Source organism: Pavona decussata, unplaced genomic scaffold (genome assembly GCF_977016875.1).
Source record: "Pavona decussata unplaced genomic scaffold, jaPavDecu1.1 SCAFFOLD_38, whole genome shotgun sequence".
Lineage (NCBI taxonomy): Eukaryota > Metazoa > Cnidaria > Anthozoa > Scleractinia > Agariciidae > Pavona > Pavona decussata.
In genome coordinates, this window is record NW_028145460.1 from 628088 (window position 1) to 655578 (window position 27491).

Genomic DNA, 27491 nt, shown 5'->3' on the forward strand with positions numbered 1-27491 from the left:
CCCTCCAGCCACCTCATACAATGTAATGTTAACTAGTGTTTACGGGGTTGTCCCCTATGGTTTAAATCGTTTGTACATAAAAAAAAGAAAGCTGTACATATCTAGGCAAAGAATGTTCTCTGTAACCACAGGCCACATCTTATTTGTATCCACGTCCTGTGTCGCCTGTGATTTACAGCAGCTAATTAGCCTAGACCAGATCTATGAAGTTCTCTTAACTCTAGATGGCTCCTAAGTATATGGGACTCTTAGACCCGTTTTCAAGTGAGTGTTGTAAAGCCAAAACCAATAATTGCTATGGCCAATCATAACAGACGAAAACAGCGCAATGAACCAATCAAAATTCAACGAAGTACACCCAAGCGCCGAAAAGCGCGGGAAAATACGTGCGAGCAAGTCTCGATTGGTTTTGGTCTTGCTTCTCATTGGTCGAGAATCGAGAAAGTGGCGCGAGTTTTGTTAACCAATCCCAGAGCTTGGTAAAGCAAAACCAAAACAAATGCGAAATTTCTTTTGACACTCAATTGAAAACCGTTCTGTCCCTGATAGAGCCTTATCCAAAATACCGCCGGAAATGTCAAATGCACTAATGCGCCTTCAAGAACACACGAATTCTGAAATTCGAGACTCGACTAACGAATGCGCTCCACATTGCTTTCATGGCACATTGGCCGACCCTAGAAAAGCTGTTTGGGTCAGTCGTATATAAAAAAAAATCTTCGCCGGCGATTCTGACCCATCGTGTTTTTGGTTCTCGGAGTTGCGTGGGTAGCCGTTGTTTCAGGGTCCGTGTGCCATTGTAAGGCACAAGAGGCAAGAGTCACCATTAGCCTCCGACACAGGCGTGCTCTGGCTCATCATGTCACGAAAGAGAGGAGTGCGTGACGTGACGACCCCAAAGATCGGATGAACTACAGTTGAACCTCCCTTTGCGACCACCTCTCGTAAGCGACCACCTCTCATAAGCGACCACTTTTCCAAAATACCAAAAGTTTTCAAGTCAAATCACTATAGATGGAACCTCTCGTAGGCGACCACCTCTCGTAAGCGACCACCTCCCGTAAGCGACCACTCTTAGAGATGATTATTTAAAATTTTCTATTGTTTTTAACCTCCCGTAGGCGACCACTTGACACGGCACAATCTGCTGTTTCTCTCACGGGCGGAAATTGACTGTAATATATTGGCCCCCATCATTACAGCGGATGCCGTATTACTAAAAATCCCACAGCCGGAGCTACCGGAAGTGTCTACATTGAAACAAATGATAACATATACATGCACTATGGTACACTGAAATAAACTTTAATCAGGTTGAATCCCTTACAGGAAAAAAAACTTTCTTATCTGGTACATTAGCATGCATGTACATGCACGACCGGTGATGACTCTCTCAACCTTGTATTATTCAACAGAAAAATTGTGGCGATAAAGAACGTCAACTGGATTATGTAACAAACAAGCAAACGCCAAAGTTGTTGATGTGTTACGCTTGAAATGTAACATTGCAAAAATGCCGTTTACTGTTTGGTCCTAAATCAGGCAGTCTAAAGAAAAGTTTTTACTAAGGGTTTCGATAAGCAATAGCAAAAGCCGTTAGATGTCTGCGATTACCATCATGTAAATTACCCGGAATGTAGACCTCCCCTTCCCCCCCCCCCCCCCCCCCTTTGTGGTCTGACCTCCGGTAAGCGACCACCTCCCGTAAGCGACCACATATCCTTGACATTATGGGTGGTCGCTTACGGGAGGTTCGACTGTATCAAGAAGTTACATCAGTCACGCTTTCGAGCATTTCCAGACGTTGTGTGACCTGGGACTTACATTATACCCGCCACAAAAAAGACCTTAACCCTGGGAAATGGGGCTTTGGTCAATGGTTTCTCAACTGAAGAAAAAATTGTGCTTCGTTGTCTATGAAATTGTACCGCTACTTAGACATCCCCTTCCGCGTTGAGTGCTTCAACAATCCTATCGCTTGATTTTGAATCTTTAATTAATTACCATTTTGAAGGTTCAGAATTAAATAAATTTAACAATGAGAGGTACTATTAAGCCACACTTAGGTGGCACTGCAGTCAGAATTTCTTGAAGAGCCGTGGTTTCACCGAACCGGCCAGAAAGGGTCTTCTATTATACATTGCTCCACACCTTACGGCTTCTGAAAGTAAGCGCACTTAGAGAAACACTTTGTTTTTGCCACAACAAACGTTTATGGCAAAAACGAAACTAAATTGGAACACATGTAAGTGAGACAAGTCGACTTCTCGACACTTCGAGTTGGACGGATCTCACACAAGTAAAGCACTGCGATCCACCGATTGCTTCAATAGGGCTAATAACAGCTGATTTGGATTTATAGAAAATTCATGCAAAATTTTGTGCCAATATTTTCGGTGACTGACAATGCCAAGCCTTTACTAAAAAAACGACCTTGTCCTTCATTTCTTTCGGCGAAAAAATTGCATAGCTACCACCGTGATTGTAACACGGCATGATTGTTCTATTAGTACACGTACAATCCCACTAAAACAGTCTGTCTGCAGCGTTCAAGGTAACTATTATACACAATGAGCTTAGTGTTCTAACTAATTTTCTAGGTTTCTACCGTTCACTCGGGTCCAGTACTCCTCACCGTTCAGGAGAGGAGCGCGGGCTCGATTTCCTGAACAGCGGCTGTTAATCGCGTTTATGCCGATACCGCAAACACGTGGGACTACATATAAATTTGCGCAAATTTTGGAGAGTGAATTTTACAACCCACTAGGACACTATTGGGTAGTCTTAATTACCAGGACCCGGTTGTTCAAAGATCGGATAACTTTATCCAACAGATAAAATGTATTGGTTGGAGTGCATTTTATCCTCTGGATAGCGATTTATCCGCTGGATAGAGTTATCCGCTCTTTGAGCAACCAAGGCCAGACCTTTATCATCCTGATTTGACTCGGTCAATCAGCAGCTTGCTTTTAAATTATCAATATTTTGACCTGAAACCCCTATCATATTAAACACTTGGGGTTCTTTGCGCAGGAATTTGAGTCAAAATGCAATGTGTCTGCTCACTAGAACAAAGAATTGAGTCAATTTACATACAATAGCCAAAATATAAATGAACCTCCAGCACAGGAAACTTGGCATTCTAACACAGTTGTTCAAAGCCCGATTAAGCTAATCCTGGATTAACGTGACACGACTTTGATTTGAGTTTAATAACTAATCAGTAAAGATTCTTCCAAAAGATTTTTGACCCTCAATTTTCACTTAGATTTTTCTTTAACATCGGCTTAAGATTAGCTTTCAAGACGACTTCAAAAGAGCGAGATGGAAAGCTCAGTTAACTTTTAATCGTGGATTAGCGTTAATCGGCTTTCGAACAACCGGACCCTGGTCAACAAATTTCAATTGCGATACAAAATGGCGCCATCAAAGCAAGAAGCAGACGATAGAACAAGAGCGTTCTTGTATTTGGTGAGACTACGACAAAAAAATGGAAATTGGAACGGGCTGCCCTCAATCTCGTCCCCAGAGCCCGCGCGCGTTTCACGTCCACTTCTTGCTTCCTGGGCGCTGACCAAAAGGAACGCAGCCTGGGGACGAGATTGGTTCTCATTGCTCCTGGGTATTGACGCTGTAATTTAATTTCTATGATAATACACAACATTGGGAAATGAGCACTGTGTAGAGTACAATTTAAAACTGTAGAAAACTTATTTATTCTATTCATTTATGCGTAGATGGGTTGCATTTTCAAATGCAAAATAAAAGACCAGCTTAAGGCACACACGAGGCACAGCCTAGTGTTTTGAGCCCCTTGAAGCATTTGATAATGCAATCCAAAGTAAGAATTGTAACAGAAAAAGGATTAAATTCATAAGCTGTGCTACACTCGCTTACACGAAATAGACAAAACAATTATTATGGGGTATAAAAAACAGAAACTACTACGACATACAAGAATAGGAAGAACAACAAACTACTGACACAAAACAACTCGTAAACATTTCAAAGCAAAATAGCTTATTAACTCTAAGCCTCAAGATTGGTTGCCATCAAACTGCTTCCACCCCACAGGAACCACATTCAATCAAGCATACAAATCAAGAATTATTATTATTATTATTTTTTTTTTTTCAAAAAAAGTCAGTAGTACCACAAAAAAAATACGACAAATGTGCCAAGACAAGATGGACAATGTGTACGAGCTCATGTCTGTTGAATTTGAGCTTACTAGGGTTAAAAGAACTAAAGAAAAGGGCTTGGTTTTTGAAGTGCACGAGAAGAGATCTGAGCTACATGTATTTTAGCCTGAAATAGCAAAATAATGTGCAGGATTTGAGCATACGAAAGTGGGTGCATAAACTCTTACCGCAGTTTTTCGTTTGAAGCAGGTGGGAAATTCAAGTTATTACAGCAAACCACTGCCATCTTCCTGGCAACTCACTGCTTTGACCCTTTAACCCTCAATATCAAAATGCAAATTCCCCTCTCTGTTCTCAACATATTTCTTATGTTACTATTTGGGAGAATTTCTTTAACAATCAAGACATTTCATCTCATGCCCTGTATGCTTGATTAAGAAGTGACAACATGGGAGGAAATAAGATGCTGAGCACCATTGGGACAATCTCGATACTTGAGTTAAAAAATCAAAATAATATTTGATACAAAAGATACATGTCACTAGAAAGTAATTATTCAAATCACTCCAAATTAATAATACTAACAAAAGAAAAACAATTTAAACTAAAGCTCTATCAACTTACATAATAACCCTGTAAGGGATATTCACAGCATGGTGCAGCAATTTAGACTTGTTTTAAAGTGAATTATACAGTGTAAATGTGCCTTTACCTACAGCAATGTAAAAGACACCAACATTTATTGAAATCCAGCCCATACCCAAGAGGAAGCAGAGAAAGACTGACCGTGGGTTATTTGGTATTGAATCTTGGAGATCAGATGGATTAATACCGTAGTTTGCAATTACAAAACCTGACACTGGAAAATAGCTTGGCTATGACAAATGTTGGATCCACATTTGAGATACAGCGTAAAAAGATTTCTTACAGACCAGCTTTTAACATCTGTTACACCACATTGCGCTTCGCATTTAGAATCTAACCTGCGAAGAGAGTTTTCACAATGTCACTAACTTTATAATTATGGAATATACATGCACTAATTCAGAATTTGAAAATAGGGAGTTTAAGCAGCTGCTATGGCAACAGCAATGAGAACGTCACAAAACGATAGAACGACCCTGCACACACATTATAAATTTTGGTATATTTCTTCCCCATTCTTGGCCAAACAACGTGACATGACCAAATTCAAGGTTGTATGGAGAATGTGAACACATGACAGCAAATTTTTTCTTCTCTGTCTTAACTTGAATGCTGTTACCAGATAAGATAATAATTTACTTGCTTACCACTAGTTCTATTTAACAATTAGATTAAGAGCTCAAGATTTCTATCGCATGATAGCTGATGAGGGCACAGCCCAAATCAGTTATCAAGCATAGAAATTGAGAGCGAATAATCTAATTGTTTTCATTAGTATAAATCTACTAGTCATTCAAAACTTAACTAAACAAGTAAATTAATTGTATCCTCTTCGCAGACACTTCGACAACGTGAGGAAGTGGCCGCCATTTTGTTCAAAACCGCTGTACTCACTAACTATCTATCACAGAATAGATAGCGACTAGCATAGCCAATCAGAGAACGGCATTCGTGATAGGACACTAGTAGATTTATTCTAATACTGAATAGTTTGGCCACATTGTACAAGTTGAACAAATTGGGATAATCGCATAGTAGTACAAGGAACATGAACTTTCACTTTCAAATGACATTTTTGTTGGGAGCAGAGACGATGTCCACAGCGCTGCTGTGAGTGGCCTAGGAAGCCAGAGATTATTATATCACTCAGTCAATAAGTACTCGCATGTAAACTTACCTGGTTACCAGGTATTGGTCCAAATGGGTCCGCAGGCTGCATGGGTTGTTGTGGTTGAAATGGTTGAGATGGAAATCCTGACTGTTGTGGGAACATTCCCTGTTGGGCAGGCTGAAAAACACAATTCTTTTAGAAATAACAATATAAAAATACAACAAGACTTCTGCTGCTCATACCCTGTACTACAAAAAGTTCAAAAGCATGTACATTGCCATAGCATAAAATTTTTACATTGTACAATTTTTCATTTAAATTGTGAATTGATGAGTTTTATGACAGAAACTGCAAGGAGATGAGAGAAGGCAAGAGGAAAACCCCAATTTCAAAACAGGTTGGAAACAAAGAAGGCCATGGCTTGGTTTCCATGACAATGCAATGTTTTGTTCAATTTACCTTTCTGTGCTCTTGTTTTAATTAATGCCCCATTTACTGAACCAAGTTTAGATAACTGCCCTGGACATTGCAACCCCTTCGGAGTACTTAGCCGTTCGGACGTTCACCTTAGCCGTTCGAACGGCTTATCAACCCATTTCCTACCCGTCCGATAGCCGTGCGTTTTGCCCGTTTCACGGATACCCGTTAGTGTACGTTTTCCCGTGGAAGGTCACATTTACTCAAGACAAATAAATACAGAATTCTTCATTCTTGACTAACAGGAATTGAAGGCAAGGTCTAATAGGCTTGGCCAACCAAGACTTCAAGGAAACTGGCCTGACCGCCTGCTAAGCTCTGGAGTTAGTTGTTAGCCCTGGTTCCCTGTAACATAATCTTAATGGGCAAAATCCACAAAGGGACCAAACCCACCATAAGCTATTTTGCCAAGTTTACTCCAGGTACATGTACATTGTAAAGACTAAGAGCGCATGCTTCCTATTTGCCAGAACTGGCCGGCTTTTAAATCAAATGCGTCATTTTGAAGGAATGGTTGCTCAAAATCTTGAAAAATAATCACTCCAAAAATGGTACCTGCTATTTTGAAGAATCTGAAGGACCAGGATAATTTAACTTATCCTTCAAACGGTACATGTACATTCCATTTACAAACTGACTGGTCTGGCCAGCAAAAGTTTTGACAAAAGAATTTACAGAAAGCGCCCTAAGAGATGGTAAACTGAAGCTTACAGTAACACCTTAAAAACAATAAGCTGAGTGATAGGAAATTCTGCCCCCAATTACGACTAATTCATTTGACCCACCATGAAGGGTTGTCCCACTGGTTGTGTGGCAAAGGGGGGTCTGAAAGCAGCCGGCTGCTGCATGCTGGGCTGCATGCTAGGCTGTGCTGGACCCATAAAACCACCACCACCTCCACCCTGCATCCCTGTTTGGGGTAACGATGTTCTTGTGGTGGGCAGAGCCTGCCAGTTTGGTCCTCCTGTTTTACTCTGTGGAGGCGGCGCTGTCCACTGATGCTGTGTTCTGCCAGTTGGACCCTTCAGGTTGCCATTAAAGGTAAATGAATCTACCAAAACAAATGATTCCGACAATTACATCAAGTTGATCATAGATTTTTCTGTGTAACATCCGACATGATCTTGGGACACTAAGTACAGCATTAAACCCTATGCATCTGTAAACCCAAGTAGTGAACAACATACGTGTATAACTTCTCCTTACAGTATCATTGATTGATTAAAGAGGCATATCAGAAGAATAACCAAAATGATCACTTGGAAATAATGTGATGGAATTTAGCCTGGTGAATAGATAATAAAAAAAGATGTTCCATCATGTTATTTCCATTGCACATATGCCACATATTGACATTCCAATCCTAGCAGTATGCAGGATGTTTGTCCCTAGACTAATGGCCTTGGCTCCCACAAGTCTCCTGTAGGTCAGTGGTAGAAAATCCAAACTACATGTAGTAATCGGGAGGTCTTAGGTTTGACTCCTGATAGGAGCACTCGGATTTCCTTTTTCCGAGTATGCCTGTGTCATTCACTGAAATGTCATTCTCAAAGTGATCACTTAACATAAAAATGTCTTGATTTTTAAATAAGTTCTGCCAACTACATGTAGTAACACAAGAATCACATGGTGTATGGTAATAATTATGCATGTTGATAATATTGGAAAAATTATGAATGGTACATGTAGTAAGCTTAAGATATTTGGTTAGAGCATTTCTCTTCTTTACTTTTTAGCATTCTTAATTTGAAGTAAAGCATGTTAAGTGAAGCTAGAAACATTTTGTAAAATGTGCCAAAACATGCAGGAAAAAGTTAGAGCACTTGCTAAGGTCTGCGTTCTCCGCATAGTTTTAATCTGCGCAAAAATATCCCTGCATTAGTACGCACCTCCCATAGGAAACCTGAGTATCTCGAGATGCATAGAAGTAACAAAAAGTACTGTAGGCACCATCCTTAAAATAATGTTCTTAAAATAAATTCTACTGTTTTGTTTGTTCTTCTTGTACCAGCAAGTTTTGTTATGGCTTGCAAACTCTTGAAAAAATTCCTTGCACTTTGCAACTTTCCAAGCAATAGTTTTGAGTCTTAGATGAAGACCCTTTGAGTACTCACCTAAGGACTTGGCAACTCTGTCTAAGGTGGCATGCAAGTCTCCTGTTGACTGATCTCTGCTGAGATTGCCTTCTACAGGCGCTGGCGGCACTCCCATGTTAGACATGGTAGGAACTAGTATGTCCCCTAACCCTGAAGAACTGTCCACAGAGTTTGGCTGACCAAAGACGGCTGCAAACTCATCATTGACTTGGCTGTCAAATGGGTTTGTCGAGGGGCTGCCATTAAAACCTAAAATCATGTAAAAAGCAATGACTGAAAGGTTAACTTTTCCCATCAATGGTCACATCTTAAGATATCATCCAAAACCCCAAAACTACAACCAGCTTGTGCAGTACAACAGTCAAAACCACAGCCCAGATGGACTGCAAATATTTTTTACATAAGCTGAAAGTGGTCCCCCTACTTAAAGCAACAATCTCAAATGTCACTTGACTTCCTCACTTGTGGTTGAAACATTACACATGTATGTTGTGTGCCAAGAGTATAACTGAATAACAAGCAGTCAGGAAAAACTGCTTACTTTGAAAGAGATTGAAAAAGCAATTTTAGTTACAATGTATGAATTGTGCCCAAGACCCAACTCAATCAGGTCTTTTCTATGTACATGGGTGGAAAGTACTGTACATGTATCCTGCTGTTGTTGCTGATCTGCTATAATTAGGACCTCAAGCCTGCTGCATCCTGCACTTGGTACACTATGACTAACCTGATGTTGTCGTGGGAGCACCCCAAGGACCTGCTTGGGGTGCTGAACCAAAACCATTTGGTGCTGGGCCGGGTCCAAACCCCTGAGCAGCAGGGAAGGCCTGGCTGGGTGGGAAGGCCGGCATCTGTGGGAAAGCTGTAGGACTTGGTTGTCGAGGTGGAGCAGAAAATGCAGCATTGAGTTCTAAAAGATCATTACTGGGAGATGATGAAGGAGGTGCTTTAGGTACTTCAGGTTCACCTAATGACTCCCACTTCTGAGGCTGAGACAGCTGGACTGGTGGAACCTGTACTGGGACTCCAGATTCCTTGGCTTTCTGTTCAGCAAGAGGAAGTGTCAGTTTGTGAAGAAAGAGTATCAGCTGACTGTTCACTCTATAAAAAGTTGTCCGTTGCTCAACTTCTTCAAACAATCATAGGCTAGTTCTTGGAATTTAAAGTGTATATGACTGAACTATTTTTATTTTCTTTAAATTATAAATCAGGGTCCGAAATTAACTTTTTTAGGCAGGCGCCAAGTGGCGACTGAAACTTTTTTTTCTGTCGCCATATGGAAAAATGTGGTCGCCAAAAAACAGAAAAAAAAGTGTCAATAAAATTTTTCCTTCGCAGCGAAACACAAACCAAAATTTTTGGTTGCCAGATGGAAAATTCTGGTCGGCAATTTTTCTTTTAAGAATCAGAACGAAGATAACGCGTTTGCGTTTGGGGCCGCAATGGCGATTTATACACCTACCACTATATACGCAGTTACATAAGACTGCTAAATGTTTTAAGTCAACTTTATACCTTCTCTTGTCTTTACCTTTTGGAGAAGAAATGTATCCGATTGAAAAACTGCCGGTTGGTTCTTTGCTCTATGTTCAAAACCGTAAACGACTTTTCCTTTCGCGTTCTGTCAAGACGATCGACGGATCGCCATGTTGTTCGCACCAGGCCACAACCGTGCAGCATTTCTCGTTCAAAAAACATGGCGGCGAAGCTTCGCACTGCTCGAGCTGTGAAGCGTTGTGATAGATTTATAATAACAGGAAAATCGGTTTTAATACTTCAAAAGCAGTGGAAAGGTAAAAAGTAAGTGACCAATTGGCAGGCGGCTTTGAATTTTATTTTTATCGATTTGGCTGAAAATCAAAGTTATTGTTTGTATAATGATCATGGCATGAAATAGTTAATCGCCCACTGGCGACCAGTTGTGAGCGCAATTTCAGACCCTGTAAATAATATTATTAAGCATTATTAACTGAGTCTGGTTTCTTTCTTCTTCGTTGCTCCTTTTTTATCAAAATTAACTGTAAATAGTTACTAGAGGTTAACTTGAAAACCTTATGGTTCCTTTAGCCTCTAGGCTCCAATTACCTAAATTACTTTTCTTTTTATTCTCTTTAATTAACCTGTGATGTATATAACGATCCTCTGTAACTAGTTAAAGTGTGAGTTAATAAAATAATGTTGTTGTTGTTGTTGTTGTTGTTAATTTTGATCTTCAAGTTCTTCCCATATGAAAATAAAAGAAATCCTCATCAATTTTTCCTCCACTTCCCACTGGGTACAATCCCGCGCAAGATGAGAGACTGGGAATAGTAGGGCTGTGACATCAATACAGGATCGTCAGTTTCACAGTTTCTCTATTCCTCTGTTGTTTTTTTGTGCGTAGAGTAAGAAAACTGTGGATCAAATTATGGGAATATTGAATGCTGGCAATGAAACAACTGAGAAATAGAGAATCTGTGAAAGTAGCGATCCTGTATTGAGGTGACAGCTATAATATTCCTGGGCTCAAATCTTGCGCAGTATTGTCTCTCACCAGAAGTGAAATTTGTTCGTCAAATTTGCCATTATCGTCATTGTGTGCATTTCTGGACATATTTCGAAATTTGACGCTTTTGTAAACCTCAAATGCGGGGAAGAAAAATTGACCAGGAATTTTTTTTCCAATTTTCATACAAAAACAACATGAAGATTAGATCAAACAAATAAAAAAATTCTGTCATATACACTTTAAGCCTTACAATCAAAAACCAATTACAGAAATAAATGTATGTTTCTTACATCATAACAATTTCTGTACGTGTACAGTGCTATATGCCAAACTAGAACTAATTTGGAACAATGAGGATATTGAGGCCAGAGTTCCACCCACCCAAGCCCTTCAATAATGTTATTGTTCCACATCAAGTGACCAAAACCCAGAACACCAAATTTCCTGAAAACTCTCTAAGGCTGTTATTTGCAGCCAGGATACTGAAAATTTCATGCACTTGGAAGCACTAACTCAACATTAATCTTACTTAACAAGTACATGTATATGTTGTGGTCTCCTTTTTTTTTTTTTTTTAATTTTCAAACCAGTTTAAGGACGGTGCCTACTATTGTTACTGCGCATACGTTCTGCGCATCGCAAGATACTCGGGTTTCCAATGGGTAGTGCTTACTAATACAGGAATATTTTTGCGCGGTTTAAAACTATACGGAGAAAGAAGAACTTACCAAATGCTTTTGGAATCTCAAAAGAAAATTGGGGGTAACCATGCATTTTTTAGAGATAATTAAGCTTCAATTTAAGAAAAAATCCCATACATTGCTTTACATTTTGGCGTTTTTTAGAGATATTACTGCTTAATTATCTCTGAAAAATGCGTGGCTACCCCCGATTTTCTTTTTGGATTCAAATAGCCCTTGCTAAGATCTGGTTTTCCCGCATAGTCATAAGCCGCACAAAAATATTTCGGTATTAGTAGGCACCGTCCTTAATTTTATCCTTTGTGTATAGTATTCATTACCACAATTGGGTTGTTCCAAAAAATCCACACACCCCCCGACGGATGGCATTCCGGAAAATCTCACGGGAGGGGGGGTTCAAGGGGCTTGGAAATCCAGACGGGAGGGGGGGCCAAACCTAAAATCCATGTCTTCCGGGGTTAATTTTGAGCGATCGATGTTTCAAAGACTTCCAGATATTCGGACCACTTATCTTCTTTTCAAATTGTATTATCCTTCGAACTGTACAATGCTTACCGCATTTTTTTTAAGTTTCCTTCCACAGGATCCATTTTTAACCTCATACTCGAGAAGGAAAACCGAGAGGAAAAATGAATTACTTTGCCGAGCGGATACTCGAAGTGTTCAGCGTACACAATTAACGCCTGGAACTTTTTTATGTTGTACCCAGGCCACTCGTGCGTAGGCTCAATTACCAGCCGCTCGATTACCGCCGCTCGATTACCAGCCAAGCTTTCTTATCCGATTTAGATTTTAGTTTTACAAATAATTTCGTGAATTTGTTTTGTTTTGAACTAAATCAACATAATTTGGTTACCGCGAGTTCTCTTTGCGCTTTGCAAATCGATAGCTAGGAAGAGGTTTAGCTCAAGTTAGAGTTTATAACACTTAACGACCGTTTATCAAGATGCCCGGAATAAAACATGAAGAAAGCTTTACTTGCATTTGTTTTCTTGCGTTGACCGTTTTCGCCGTCTTACATTGAAAAAGAAGATTAAGAGCGTCAGTTGACCTATTGACCCTTTGAGGTAAGCAATTTGAGTTTCGGGCCAAAAGAAAAATGATGATTTATTTACATCTGTCTGATGACTGGAATTGCCGTGTGTTTATAAGCTGCATAATTTTACGGAAGGTCTAGACGAAATTCTGCACGCATTGTTCTGTTTTCTCAAGTAGTCTGAAGCCTGTTATTGTAGTTTTTGACACAAATATCACTTGGCCCTGAACCTGTGTGTTTTTCGTGGTCTGAAAAACAACAAGACAAAAGAAGTTTACTCTGACTTGTACAATGCCAATGTAACACGATTCAACACAAAATTAACAATGTTAACTTAAGTTCCGTGCAAGGATGCACTCAATACGCGTTCCACTCTGAAGAAATGGCAAAGTTTTAAAACAGGATGCTTTAAATCCTTCGTTATTGTGAACTAAAATAACTCATTTGAACGACAATTTAAATACGCCGAGTACGATATAGTGCGTTATCACGCACCTTTGAAATTTTAATATGGCGACATATTAAACGTTTTTTACATAAAATATAGCTTAGCTTTCGCGGAAATCGAGGGTTAAATAATAAAAACAATTATCTAAATGCATTTACGAGTCTTCTGCATTGACTTTATTCAAAATTACGGCCTCAAGAAATTTCTGGAAATCCAGATGGGAGGGGGGGTCTTAGGCCTTGGAAATCCACACGGAAGGGGGTCTAGCGGCCCTGGAAATCTGGGTAGAGGGGGGAAGGGGTCAAAAAAGCATGCCATCCGTCGGGGGGTGTGGATTTTTTCTGGAATAACCCATTACGAGACAAAGGGAATTAAAAATTAAACTGGCTTGAAAACTTTTAAACCAAAAAAATTAAACCACAACATAATTATTAAACATGTACAGTTCATGCTAGCAAAATTTAACCAATAAATTATAACGACTCTTCTACATCCCAGCGCACATGTACGTGTCTGCACTTTGTTTACCTTGAAAGCTTCAAGATATTTTTCTTCCTCCTCAAGGAGATCCCCCTTGGGAGCAGTGTCGACAGCATCATCTCCATCAAACTTTGTTGTAAACTTCCCTGCACTAAAAGCATCTGTAGCAGATGGTGGGAGAGTAATGCTGGGAATAGTCAGGGGTCTGCAAATCACATACACAACGAAATGCTTTTACTTTTGGATGTAGATGTGCAAGAAGGGGAGGACATTTCCCATCCTAAAGGTTTTCTTCTGATTCTTATCCGGGAGGGTCTTGCCACCACACATGTATACTGTTTTTACTAGTTGTTTGCTAATTTCATACACACATTTTGGCAAAATTAGGTGATAAGTGGTCAGTAGGGTTACATACAGGGAAATACAATCATTGTAACACGAGGTTAGTCTGCTTTTCAATAAAATGCAGTTTTCCAACTTTTTCAACGTAAACATGTCCAATGGTCCAATGATAGCAATAAGAGGCAAAACGTGTTAAGGTCTAGCATGGAAAATTTTCACTCTCTGCACTTGTTTAAAAATTCCAAAATGCAGTAGTAAAATCCAAGTTGGCAGCCATCTTGGTCATCTACTTTGGATGATGTCACCCCCCACACACACACACACACACACCCACCTCCCATAATATTATTATTACATTGTGGATAACATCACAGGTTACCCATTAAAGCTATAATCTATTCAAAATATTGCAATACAGCAAAAACCCAACGGGAGTTAACAATAATATTATTAAACGGTACAATAAATTATTGGTAACAACGTAGGATAGGATAGGATAGGATAGGATAACTTTATTTATACACGGTTTTTCCATCAGCTACTTAGATTATAATTATCAACTATCTATCTATCTACCTAACTAGGATTATAAAAGTTAAAAAATAACCAAAGCTAAACAATAAATGCTGCTTTTCTTGGAGGCCGTGTTTAAAAATCTTACTTATAACTGTGGCATCTCAATTTAGTCTTAAAATCATTCAAGGAAGTTGCTTGCCGTAATTCTATTAGCAAACTGTTCCACAACTGAGCTCCACTGTATGAGAAACTTTTCTTTAAATAATCAGTGCGCGGTTGTGGAAGAGTTAGCGTGTTTTCAGGTTTCCTTAAATGATAATTAAAGTTATCGCGAAAAACAAAGCTTGATCTTAAATATTCTGGTGTCATCCCATTTAGAGTTTTATACATCATAATTGATTTTTTATCCAATCTTTGATGACAGAGTTTTGCCACCCTAGTGCCCGGAACAAATCATCCAAGTTACTATCATATCCAGCGGACATTAAAATGCGGGCTGCGCGATTTTGAAGCTTTTGAAGCTTATCAGAAAGGCCTTTGTTACAATTTCCCCACACCTCATTACAATAATCAAAGTGAGGTTGAACAAGGCTATGATAAACATTGATTAAAATATTAAATGGCATTAGATGTCTTATGCGCTTAATTGCACCAATGGCGGAAGCAATCTTTTTAGAGATGTTTTCAATATGACATTCCCAATTTAAAGTTTGGTCAATGTAGACCCCAAGAGATTTGGCTGATGTTACCTGTTCCACAGCCATGTCATTTATAGTTAGAGAGGGTCTCTCAGAAATATTCGATAACTTCTGCCTAGATGCAATTAGCATAAACTCCGTTTTTGTTAGATTTAAAGTAAGCTTGTTGGCTGATAACCAAGTGTAGACTTTGCTTAGATCATAATTAAGACAATTATTTAAATGGTTAACGTCAGTACTAGCAAACGTCAAACTGGTATCGTCAGCGTACATTCTAGTCTGTGAAAATTGCAAGCAATTCGGTAAGTCATTTATATATAACAAAAATAGAAGAGGTCCTAGAATTGTTCCTTGTGGAACACCACATGACAATAATTTCGGGGTTGACTTACAACAATTTATATCACAGATTTGAGTTCGATTATCTAAGTAAGAAGCAAACCATTTAAGACTAGTCCGTCGTATTCCGTAATATTGTAATTTACGTAATAAATTTTGTGATCAACTGTATCAAAGGCCTTTTTAAGGTCTAAAAAGACAACAGCGTTGACAAAAGCACGATCAATGTTTAAAGCCCAGCTATCAGTAGCCTCAAGTAGTGCCGTAACCGTGGAGTGTAGAGAGCGGAAACCAGATTGATGACGCGTAAGGAGGCTATTCCTAGTTAGATATTTATATATCTGGTCGTAAATTATGCGTTCAAAAACTTTGGCCACCACTGGAATTACTGATATTGGTCGGTAATTTGTCGGCTCAGTACGTTTCCCGGAGTTTTTATAAAGTGGGGTAACTCTAGCAGATTTCCATTCATTAGGGAAGATACCGGTTATCAAGGAATGATTGAATATTACAGTGAGAGATTCAGCGAGTAAGTCAGGGCATTCCCTCAATAATTTCGCAGAAATATTATCTAAACCAGTTGCCTTTGACCGGCAGAGTTTTGATAGGAGTGAGAAAACATGTGTAGATGTTGTTTTTTCAAACATGAAATCTTTATCAGTTTCGCGAAGAAACTCTGCGAAGGAGTTATCAACCTCCGTTACATGTCTGCTGAGGTTAGGCCCAATTTCTGTAAAAAAGGAGTTTAACATTTCTGCCACATCCGTTTGATTTTCCGATTTTTGCCCATTGTATTCTATCTCATTTATAACGGTTTTATTCGACTTGCGTGAAGTCAGTTCGTTAACAGTTTTCCATGTTTTGCGTTGATCACCAGAGCAATTTCTGAATGCGTTTTTATAGTAATCTTGTTTGGCAGTGTTAATATCCCTATTTACTTGATTCCTCATACTTCGGAATTGGTTCCAAACGGATGGATCATTTGTTTTAATGGCTTTACGTTTAAGGCGTTTTGTGACGTACAGAGGGACATGTACTTGAATGCATTCATGAGTCAGTTAACACACAAGGACCTACGTTACCATTATGCCCAGCTACCAACTGAGCTAATTTGGCTACAGTTAACTGTATATTAATCAAGCAACACATGCACTCACTTGGAAGTGGGTGGGTTGGTTGCCTTTCCCTTTTCCAAAGACTGAAGATGGTTTTCAAGGGCATCTAGTAGACTGTTAGGTGCCTGGCATAAATAAACAAATTAGACAACAGTTTAGAGAGGAGCAAGTTTCCCTGAATACCTTGTAAGGAAATACATACATCTGCCGCACGCGTTGTATGCATCAAATTAGAAATCCGCACTTCAGTGCATCAGTGAGTTGATCATTTTGTAAATTTTGTCTTGTGGTTTACAGGTACAGCGATCAACAATGTCGCATAAAAACATACAAACATGCAAGACACATTCATGTTAAGCAGAGCCAGGGATTTCAATAAGATTTTGAACAGGCAGGCAAGCAATTAGTGCACCCAGCAAGTACATTGTATGATAGTCGACTTGGGTATGTTATTCTATGGAAACGTCGGATGAGATGTTCAAGGCAACCAGTCAAAGTTGTGTTTACAGCCAGTCAATTTGCCCGGTGCCCGGCCCTTAACAAAACCCCTGTAGAGCACTGCATGCATTTCCAGAAGGAAGATTACTTAATTTGTTATCTTTTCTGTTTTATACTTGCATTGTTGCACTGTTGATGTAAAATGGGAGAATACAAACATCAGTGCAAACAATGTTCTCTCACTGGGTATGTGCCGTGGACATGGATCAAAACTGCGCACACTTGACATTTTACACTTACAGTCATACATGCCACTGTCACACAACTTACCTTGCTTAGATCTGGAATATCCTCTTTGTCAAAACCCACATCCTCTGCAACTTTTAAGAAGGCAGAGACTCTATCCATCCTCGTAATAAATTTCTTATATATGTCCAGCCCCTCCTTACAGTTTTTCTTGTTCATATCAAAGTATTTTTCTGTTAAAAAGAATGTAACATGATGCATTCAATAAACATTACCCAGAGCTGTCCAAAAAGCAACTTTACAGACACTGTACCTTAATGTGTACAAATGTTATATTCAACAAAATGCACAATGTGTTACTCACCAAGTAGATTTATTATGCCATCATTATAGCACGCAAATAATCTGATCAAGTCCTAAAAGTGAATAAAAAATAATTATGATAATTCATTTTTACCATACAAATAATATTGTGCATGTACATGTTTACGCAGCACTCTCATTACATACAGCAGACCTAGCAACCAGCCACACGTACTGCATGTATTACATTGTATGGCAACTACAAAATTAATACAGTGGAGATAGCCATTCTTAGAGTTTTTAAAAAGACTATAAACGACAACAACAATGAGGCAATTTGCTTCGTTTAAGTTCCCCTACTTTCGTTGTACATGTAGCACCGGCTTCTGCAAAGCTCAGACATGTGACATACAGTATGTCTTAAGATACAGCTGTAAATCAATTGTTTGGATGATAAAAAAGTGACAGTTTAAAAGCCACCTTGACATCATTTGGTCCACAGTTTCTGCCTCTTATAAAAACAGTGTTGTGCAGATTCAAACTGTAGATTTAAGGTAGTAGATACCCACTAAAACGACATTTTTTTTGTCAAATTTGTTGTAAGGAGTGTTCCATGATAAGCACAAATATCATTACAACTTCACGCCGATTTAAGTGTGTCATTGAGAAATGGGTGACTCTGCTGGACTTTGTTGCCTGAAGGCTCTCTTTATTCCTTTGGGCATTCACTTCGGCAGCCACGAAGAATGATGCAAATTAGTTCGTTTTTAGACGGTTGAGAAAAGGTGAGAACTTTGCAGGAAGACCCTGAAGCGAATTCAAAAGACAGGAACAATAGCCTAATTAAGCAGCCTTGAGCCGCGAAGTTGCAAGAGTATTCCTTTGTTCTTGATATTTTTAGGAACTGGAATCACTGCAGACATTTGATGGTTTTGAGTTCTTCGCAAAATATTTTAAGCTGTTATTTATATCAATGAACGAAGAGTCTTTTGAGAGCTTTAAAAGGAGATCTTAAACGTGGTCTTTTGATCACTGTAAGCCGAGTTTTGATATTTTTCGTCAAGCGGCGCTTAGAACAGCGAAGTTATTATGCTTAATAAAATTTGTGCATGGCATGATCATCTTCCCGACGCTTGTGGAAATCAAATACCATCTGTTCAATGAAACTTTTTTCACGAAAAAGCTTAAACATTTATTTGTATTCCCTAAAAAAAAGAGTGAAAAGGAGGAGCTGTGAACAGAGTTGCAATTGTAATTCACTGTAAGCAAACCGGCATTTGATGTTGGGCGCTTTGTTTATTACGAGTGAAGACGCGGTTGATAATAATTAAGTTTATGTTTCTAAAATACTAGCTCCTAGCAGAGAGATTCCAAAATATCAACCAAAAAAGGAATAATAAAAAAAAAGAAAACAGGGAAACTCAGCAAGGAATTAGCATTCTGATTACACGTAATGACGCATTGACAAACAATAACATTAGCTCTTTGGCCTATGTACCACGCGCTCTTTTTTACCTTATTTACATTTTTTATAAAGTGATTCTCTAAGTAATTTTTAGCTGAAAAGCGAGAATCTGTAAACAAATCGGCAAATTCATGTGTCCGTTTAGCGAACGAAATTTGTTTATTGATTGCTCGTTAGTTTGCAGGACGGGAAGTTGTTTTTAAAAATCGCGATCCTGAAGCGGCGATGTGAGATACAGTGTACCCGATGTGAGATACCTACAATTTTGGGGCAAGTCAATCTCCTTCCAAATAAGTCTGATAGAGGCCAAAATTGGCAAGGAGATACAAAAAGCATTGTAGAATGCAATGATCTACTTTTGGTAAAGGTGTGGGGAGGCGATATTTCCATGGCAATGGTCAAATTTGAAAAAAATACTTTTTCTTCATGTTGGCTTGCTTTTATTGAGCCAAGTTTCAGCCATGCATATGATAATGACAAGAGGTAAAGTAAAAGTCACTATGACATCTAATATCCTGTGAGTTCCACCATCGTGTTACCAATTACAGTATGTCTAATTACAGGTAAGAAAGTGGTTTCAGCTCATTCTTAATTTCCTAACTGCATGTTTGCACCACACTAGGTTTTCATTTCCTCAGTAGTGCTTAAAAATACAGTTGCCAAGGTTTACTGAATTGGTTTCAGGTTTAAGAAAGTCATCAAAATTTAGGATACAAAATAAATTTGCTTTAAAAAACATAGCATACTGTATTATGCTACTCACATAAAGCATTTACCTTGAACAGCAGGACAAAGGCACTGTTTATTACACCATTAGTCAATTCACTTGATTTAATCTGCAAACAAAAATAAAATTCATTCACTATTGGACAACACCAAATGTAATTAACAGCATTTATAAGAGCTTTTACAACCTTGAAAGGGTTTCAGTGCAGCATTTTCAGGGGCCAAAAGAGGAGGACATCTGTCTTTAAATTTTCACAAGAATATTTTAATCAAGTAAAATCATAAAGAAATATTCAACATACATCTGCTTCAAGCAAAGCATCAATCTGTTGCTGGAGCACGGGGAGAGCTTTCAGAAGCTGGAAAAAATAATAAAATATAAAATAAAAATAAAAGTAAAAATAAGAACAACAAAAATTAATCTAATGTGTAATTAAATACAAACAATATAATTATGCAAGATACAGTGTAAAAGATAAAGCTGCACTCATGGTCTAAGTGGCCCACATGGCAAGAGTTACTTTTGTTTCTGTAGCAGGAATCTATTAGGAGTATTGCTACCCCCCCCCCTCCCCTGGGGGTTTCATCAAAAGCCAGTTACTGGTGTATACCGCCACCTACCCTGCCTCTCACCACTTGAAAGAAGAACGACAAGGTGGAGTAAAGTTTCTTGTCTAGGAAAACAACATGACAATGCAAAGACAAACCTTACCTCAAACAACCAGCCCCTCCCGCACCCCCTGGAAGTCTGACACACCAACCCCTACACCACCATCCATGCCTTCACAGACAACAATGTACACATTTAGAGGTCTGAACAAATATAGAAACCACTAAAGGAAGTATTTTACATTATTATTTAAGGATGCATGTGTTGTCACTGGTTTAATTTTTTTGGTTAAATTTTTCAAACCAGTTTCATTTTCATTTTCCTTTGCACAGTATTCATTACCATAATCTGAGACAGAACGAAAATACAGCAGAAATCAAACTGGTTTGAAAATTTTTAAAACCAAACAAATTTTGAACCACAACATATCCATCTATTAGGTAACTTGCCTTAGGGGCTTCCATGGTTCGTAAAACACCTTCATCTTTCCTATAATCAAAACAATAAAGCACACAGGGAAGTCAGATTAATTTATTGTGTTCAAGAACTGGTGAAGTGCAAAAAAAAATAATACTCAATTCCTAGATTATACAGTGAAAAGTGACATGTAAATCACTAATAAAATAATTTTATTATTATTTAATATGTGATTCTTTTATTCTAAATTGGGGATGTCCCTTTTCTGCACAAAAATCAGGAACAGTCCAGTAAACTTTCTAGACTTTACAAGTATGATTATTAATAGTACTATGTACCTCACCTACTTATAATGTGTAATACCCATGTTGGGGTACGGGCGGTGTACAGCCTGTAAATTCTAACACCAGCGAGCCCAATGCAGTTCTCCAAAACTGAAAACTTCCACTGTAGCTACCAGTAAAGAGTGGCACTTAAAGATCTACATGTATGACTTGCTCAAGACTACACGTAAATGTAGAGCTGCATAGGCCACAATTTCATGCAAAACTTTTTCCTGCATTTTTTTAGTTTAATAATCAAATGACATGATGCAAAAAAAAGGATGAACAGTAACTGTTACAGAACTTTCTTATGACTCCAGGGTTTATTCTAGAGACCTTTTGGCATTGCATTATTCCTACAATTAACCCTTTAAGCCACAAAAGTTATTACTGCTAATTCTCTGCTTGCAGCATCACTGTTTTTGCAAACACTCAGAATGTGAGAAAAAAGGAAGTGATCACCAAAGACAAAAATAATGTCCTGATGTTCAGCAAATTCTCCCAACTAGCAGCACAAGAAATATAGAGACAATAGTAAGGAGAATACATAATTCTGTTGATATAATTTGGAGCAAAATTTAAGGGTTAAAATTGGTTGGCACAAAATTTTGCAAATGAAGCCAACAAAGCACATTCTCATTACAAAGAGGTCGTACACTTCAGTGCACTGTAGCTTCTATGAACATGCTGATTTGCCAACCACCATTTAAATGTACACATTTTCTGTATTTGATTGCTGCAAACCTGCACATGTTTAAGAAGTCAGTCCCCATAGTACGTGTAAAATTAATGTAATCACCAGGCTGGGTTTTCCTTACCCTCTCTTAAGTCGGCAGAAGTCATAGCCCATTTCTGTGTAAGAGGAAGCCTTCTCATTCAAGTAATTCCCATATCTTCTTACAAATGTTGACATGTCATAACCTTTTGAAATAAAAAGTATTTTGCAAGTCTTAGAATTGTGAGGAGATGATCAAAACACATTATGGAATGCTCTGAAAGCGAAACAGAATGTTCAGTCACACACACTTTGTACAAAGATCATCCTTGAACCTTTTGTATTTCTTGGCGTACTAAACCCAATCTTAACTGGGTTCAGCCTTTAAACACAAAAAATATCACTCCTAATTTCACGTTTATTTTCAGCAGCTGAACACTACTAATAGTTATTAGAAGAAGTTTGATTACATTGTGGTAGCAAAAACTGGTCATGATAAATTTTCACTAAATTCCATGCAAAAATTAATGCAACAGGCACAAAATTTGTTCTCTTGTGTGTGTCATGCCCTTGTACATTTGTATGTGTATGTGATGTAATCACTCCCCAAGACTCAGCTTCCTACATTTGGCAAGATCATGTATTAGTGGTTTTGGTTATATGTTACCTCCTACATGTAATAAAGAGGTATTTTTGGGCAGTTGAAGAATATGCCAAAAAAGCAGGTCTTAGCTAGTGAAATCCAAAAAGAAAATGGGGGGGAGGAGGGGGAGGGGTAACAACGTATTGGATTTTTTTTCCAATTGAAGCTTACAACATTATCTCTGAAAAAATGCATGGTCACCCCCAATTTTGTTTTTGAGATTTCAAGATCTTCTAATCTTTTTTCTGAAGTCATAAACTGTGCAAAAAATACATGTACCTTTGAAATACAGTGTAGCAGCAATAGTTACACAGTAGTTTTCTGCGAGTGTCCTCACATTTTCATTGGACACTTGATCCAAACAAGGAATGCAAAGCAACTAAACGATTGACTTTTATAACAAAATAGAATAGTTTGAGATTAGTATTGTAAATTCATACCCTGGACGCCACTTTTGTCAAGGAAATTACCAAGGTTGAAGTTGGATGTTCTTGACGCCAGATACTGAATGAACCTCTAATGAAAGAGAACAGTACAGAAAAATTATTAACTTACATGTACTAAAACGACCTATGATATGGAGTCCACACAATCAATAAGTACATGTACTTAATAATAAATTTAAGTGGTGCTTGATCTCACATTAAATTCTCCCCTTCTTCACAAGGAAACGCAAGGTACTAGTTTGAAAAGAGAAGCTTAATAACCTGTAGCAGTTTATCAGAAATCACTTTGGGCTATTTTCCAGGCACCCCTCCAATTAATAATCATAACCACAATCATGATCATGCATAATCAAACACTCATCAAGGCTACTGCCTAACAGGAGCTAACCCTAGGCCTGGGGCGCCTAAGAAAACACTTTGGGCACCTAAATCTTTTGCTATGTTCAGCACCTAACACTTCACTTGTTGGGATCCTAGCTTCTCAGCTTTTGCCCTTTTGGGGTCCTTAAAAGTTTTGTTTTTGTCATTTTTTGTTTTCTTTTTCGCATGGTACTGTAAGGCTCATTAAAATGAAAAACAAGTAAGAGATGATGGCACTGATTTGGTGTCAGTTCCATAAAACTTTTACCCTTAATGTACATGTATGTTGTAGTTCCTAAAAACTTTTTGGCTTAAAAATTTTTAATAATAAATAATTATAATAATAATAATAATAACAATCTTAATACAGGGAACCCACATCACGAAAGTGATATTCAGTGGGGCCCTGTAGATTGAGAAATGATTTAAAAATTACAATTATTTTAAAAATTACTAACAATTATTTAAAAGTAGAAAATACAAAGCCAGCGATAAGAAATAAAAATCAGAAATAAGAATTAAAAACTAGCTAAAAACACGCTCTTTGATACGTTGCTTAAAAATTAAAAAATAATTTATGTCTTTGAAAGACTGTTCTAAAAGGTTCCATTCCTTAATACCCTGGTAAAGGAGTGTCTTCTTTCTGTAGTTTGTTCGTACTCGTGGAAGACGGAAATCATTCTTTCTCCGGGTATTATAGGAATGGATGCCGCTGTTCTTAAGAGTATTAAAATTATAATCTACAAGTCCATGAATATACATGTACCTAGCACTTTTGATTGTTTTCCTTTGTTCTAGATTATGTTAATTAATTACTACATCTGAGACCAAGGAAATAATACAGAAATTGAACTGGTATGAAAACGTTTACATCAAAGACAAATTTAAAACATCACAGTTAGAATGCACAATAACTGTACATTCCAACTGGCAATCTGGGCTCTAAGCCTCTTGCTATTAAATTTGAACACAAAAATGAGCTCCTAACAGTACAAAACAAGTTCAGTGTGCAAACATTGCTACTAAAAACTTGTAACAATGGTTATCAATTTATTCATTTTCAGTACGCACCTGGACAAACAAGGGCCCAAACTGAATGCCATTGCGTGGAGTATTTTACCACAGAAATTATACCAAAAGCTTTCCAAAACAGAATAAAATTGTTTAATAAAGAGACATCCAGCTGCTTGACAAAAATAGACTTTAGTGAGGAGTCATACCTGCTGGCATACAGCGTTGCTAACTTTTTATTGATTTTTAACCCAAATTTTTGTATCTTTTAAATTTTATTCGTTTCAACTTTTAACTTAGTAGGCATTGCCACTTAATTTTATGTGTGCTTTTTAATAGTTTTTACCGCTTTCTTAATTTCATAATAAGTATTTGCTATTGCAGGTCCACATAAGCTACTAGCTGCCCTTCCAACTAAAATGCATTACCAAATAATGAGACTGATTGATTTATTGATATATCGGGTTGCTCAGTTGGTCGATTGATTGTTTGACTGCTGCAAGTGTTTAAGTTTCACTGGATAAAAATGAGTAAACTAATGTCATGGCTTACAAGCACCCTGCTTAAAAAGCAAAACCAATGTCCTTCCTTTGCATTCACATCCTCACAATTGCCAATCAAGTTTCTCTATTTGTGGCAGACGGTAACCAGCTTGTCTGGTTCCAGCATCCTACATGTTTATTCAAGGGATCTGTTCGCAAAGACGGGCTGGAATTTTACCTCAGGATGAGATTCTCAGTATCTAATTGTGACCGTTAGGTTATTCACATACATCTGCAGCAATTAGAGTTGTATTAGACAACATCAAGACAAAAAGCACAACATGAAAGAACACAATAATAAAACAAAAAATACAATCTCGGGTAATCTTCTTGAATTGTGACAAACTAAAATGCAACCCCAAATAACCAGAAGATGGAGTAAAATGCTGCAAAAATTTCTGCTAATGCGATCTTGAAAGGCGTTAATTTACTTCAAATGAAGAATGAATTGGCCAACGAATGTTATAAATAGTAGTGCAGGTGCCTTTCAGTGTAAGATTTCAGCCTTTTGTCACAAGTTTTTACATGTACCAAAGGAAAATGTCGGAAACAGAAAGAACAAAACCAAAATACCACCGATTTGCAAATTAGCTTTCTACCGACAAATTTGGTTGGCAATCGGTGAAAGAGATACGGCAATCAAATAATGGAGATTGGCAAACAACCCAGTGGACATAAATGTAATTTAGCGCATCGTTAAATTTTCGATAACGCATGGAAACAATTTGTAAAGCATGACAACCCTCACGTTTGATATGAGAAAAACTGAGGACGTACATACGGTTGTTAGAAAGGCAATAAGGAAAAAGAGTTGCAAACAGACCTCCAAATCTTACTTTTGTAACAAAGTTAAAGCACCGTTCACCAGGTTAGCATGTCAGGTGCAATCGATCGCTTGAAGAGTTAGGGCACTACAAGGCACTATAGAACTTGAGTTATCAAACTTGTACATGTCAAAAGGCATAATAACAGCTATAGCACAAAACAACGACCAAGTTTCATTTTTATAAAGGGGTATTATGGTAAAACGTAGTCTTTGCATGTTTATACTTGACAACAGAAGCTAGACAGTGTCATTCGATTCTGGTGTACACAGGAAAGATAACACTTTTAAGCAGTGAAAGACAACAAAACCTCTTTAGTCTTAAGCTTACTTTTTGTAGCACGAAATCGCGAGACAGGTGGTTAATCGAACTACCCCAAAGCCATAACAATAGCTTTGTGCTTCTATCAAAAGGATATCACAAGTAATCAATGAAGCTCACCTCGTTTCCGTAAGACATCAAGTGATGGAAGGTGCACTCTGCTTTGAAAACTACAACCCAGCTCGAGTTTGAAATTCGCTCGAAAAGTAACTCCGCTAAGTTTGGGATGGACACATTGTCATTTTGTGTGCACGAGGTTAGATCTGTAGGGCACAATACAACAAGCGGACTGTCATTAGCCTGACCAAACAGAAACGTCCGTAATATTTTCTCAATGGCTTTGCAAACTTACAATCTAAGTGCTTCCTTTTAGGACCCATAACTTCACGGCTCGACGCCTTGCAGACAACTTTGGCCACATAGGAGCCTGTTATAGAGTGTCTAGCAGCGTCCAACTTATCTACTACAGACATTTTTGACAATGTCAGGCCAAAACTCTTAATAGGGAGGAGGGAAATTAAAGTAAACAGGGGTTCAGAATGGCTCACCAATACGGAAAATCAAGATGGCCGACTGACACTCTAATTTAAACACGTGACCCAAAGCAAAGTAAAAACAAAGAGGAAATCACGTGATCAGGGTTCGTCCCCCAAATCACAACAGTCGTGTATTCAGTATTGACCGGTCTTGAGATCGTTTTCAGCTCTTTGTTGTGTTGCTTCTTGTGTTTGCACGTGAAAGCAAGGGTCCAACTTGTAAATAACAAGAGAAGTGTAATATTAAATTGGCCTCTGGCGTATGATAATCGAAAAAATATATGTTTACTTGGTATGAGGAAATTGTCACCTTAAGTCTGTATTTATTTTTTTATTATTCTGATTATTTTCCATTTTTACTTTTTACATATTTACATGTTTTGTTTTTGTTTTTGTTTTGGTTTTTTTGGTTTGTTTTTTTTAGAGTACCTTATACTATTTATGGGATGAACTATGCTGGTCGAAGGCGATGTTTAGAGCTACATAACAAAACTGATTGAAATGAAATTTAAATTAAAACGCAGTAAAAATATCAACAAGATGGTTTCTTTTTTAAGTTGATGACACGGCTTTTTGAGGCGCGTAGGCGTAATGTCTAATTTGACTGTATATTCAAATTGTCAGTTTCGAAAATATTGCTGTATCAGTATAGAGAAGCGTAAATTTCGCGGAAGAACATTTTTGCGGATTTTGGACTTCCTCAAATATCGCAGAAACGTTTTTTTGAATCCGAAAAGGTTGCTGTATCAGTATCAGAGAAGCGTAAATTTCGCGGAAGAACATTTTTGCGCATTTTGGACTTCCTCAAATATCGCAGAAACGTTTTTTTTTTAATCCGCCAAAATTTACGTTATCAGAACTTCATAACCGAAATAACTCCGTGATATTATAGTAGTCTCGTTTTCTCCATTTACTGCGTTTTCCCCCTAAA

At 38.0% G+C, this 27491-nt stretch overlaps 1 protein-coding gene across 1 annotated transcript; it reads right to left on the reverse strand.

The window, feature by feature from the left end:
- Window positions 1-1974: 1974 nt before the first annotated feature.
- LOC146483441 (phosphatidylinositol-binding clathrin assembly protein LAP-like) lies at window positions 1975-26614 on the reverse strand. The gene is made up of 16 exons (XM_085105618.1): window positions 26377-26614; window positions 26145-26287; window positions 22961-23036; window positions 21981-22083; window positions 20872-20911; window positions 20115-20171; window positions 19863-19922; window positions 17683-17734; window positions 17403-17551; window positions 16677-16759; window positions 13673-13829; window positions 9199-9514; window positions 8490-8720; window positions 7161-7426; window positions 5965-6075; window positions 1975-5125 (listed from the first exon to the last, which is right to left on the reverse strand). The coding sequence occupies exons 1-16, from the start codon at window positions 26495-26497 to the stop codon at window positions 5114-5116; spliced, it is 1977 nt and encodes a 658-aa protein (XP_084961744.1). The 5' UTR covers window positions 26498-26614; the 3' UTR covers window positions 1975-5113.
- Window positions 26615-27491: the final 877 nt, after the last annotated feature.

Bases quoted from the DNA above. Each gene is read 5' to 3' on its own strand.
- LOC146483441 (XM_085105618.1), bottom strand. From the start codon at position 26,497: ATGTCTGTAGTAGATAAGTTGGACGCTGCTAGACACTCTATAACAGGC. The intron at 23,037-26,144 runs GTGAGCTTCATT...CTCTTTCATTAG, and splicing joins TGATGTCTTACGGAAACGAG to AGGTTCATTCAGTATCTGGC. The intron at 20,172-20,871 runs GCAAGTTACCTA...TATTTTTTCCAG, and splicing joins GAACCATGGAAGCCCCTAAG to CTTCTGAAAGCTCTCCCCGT.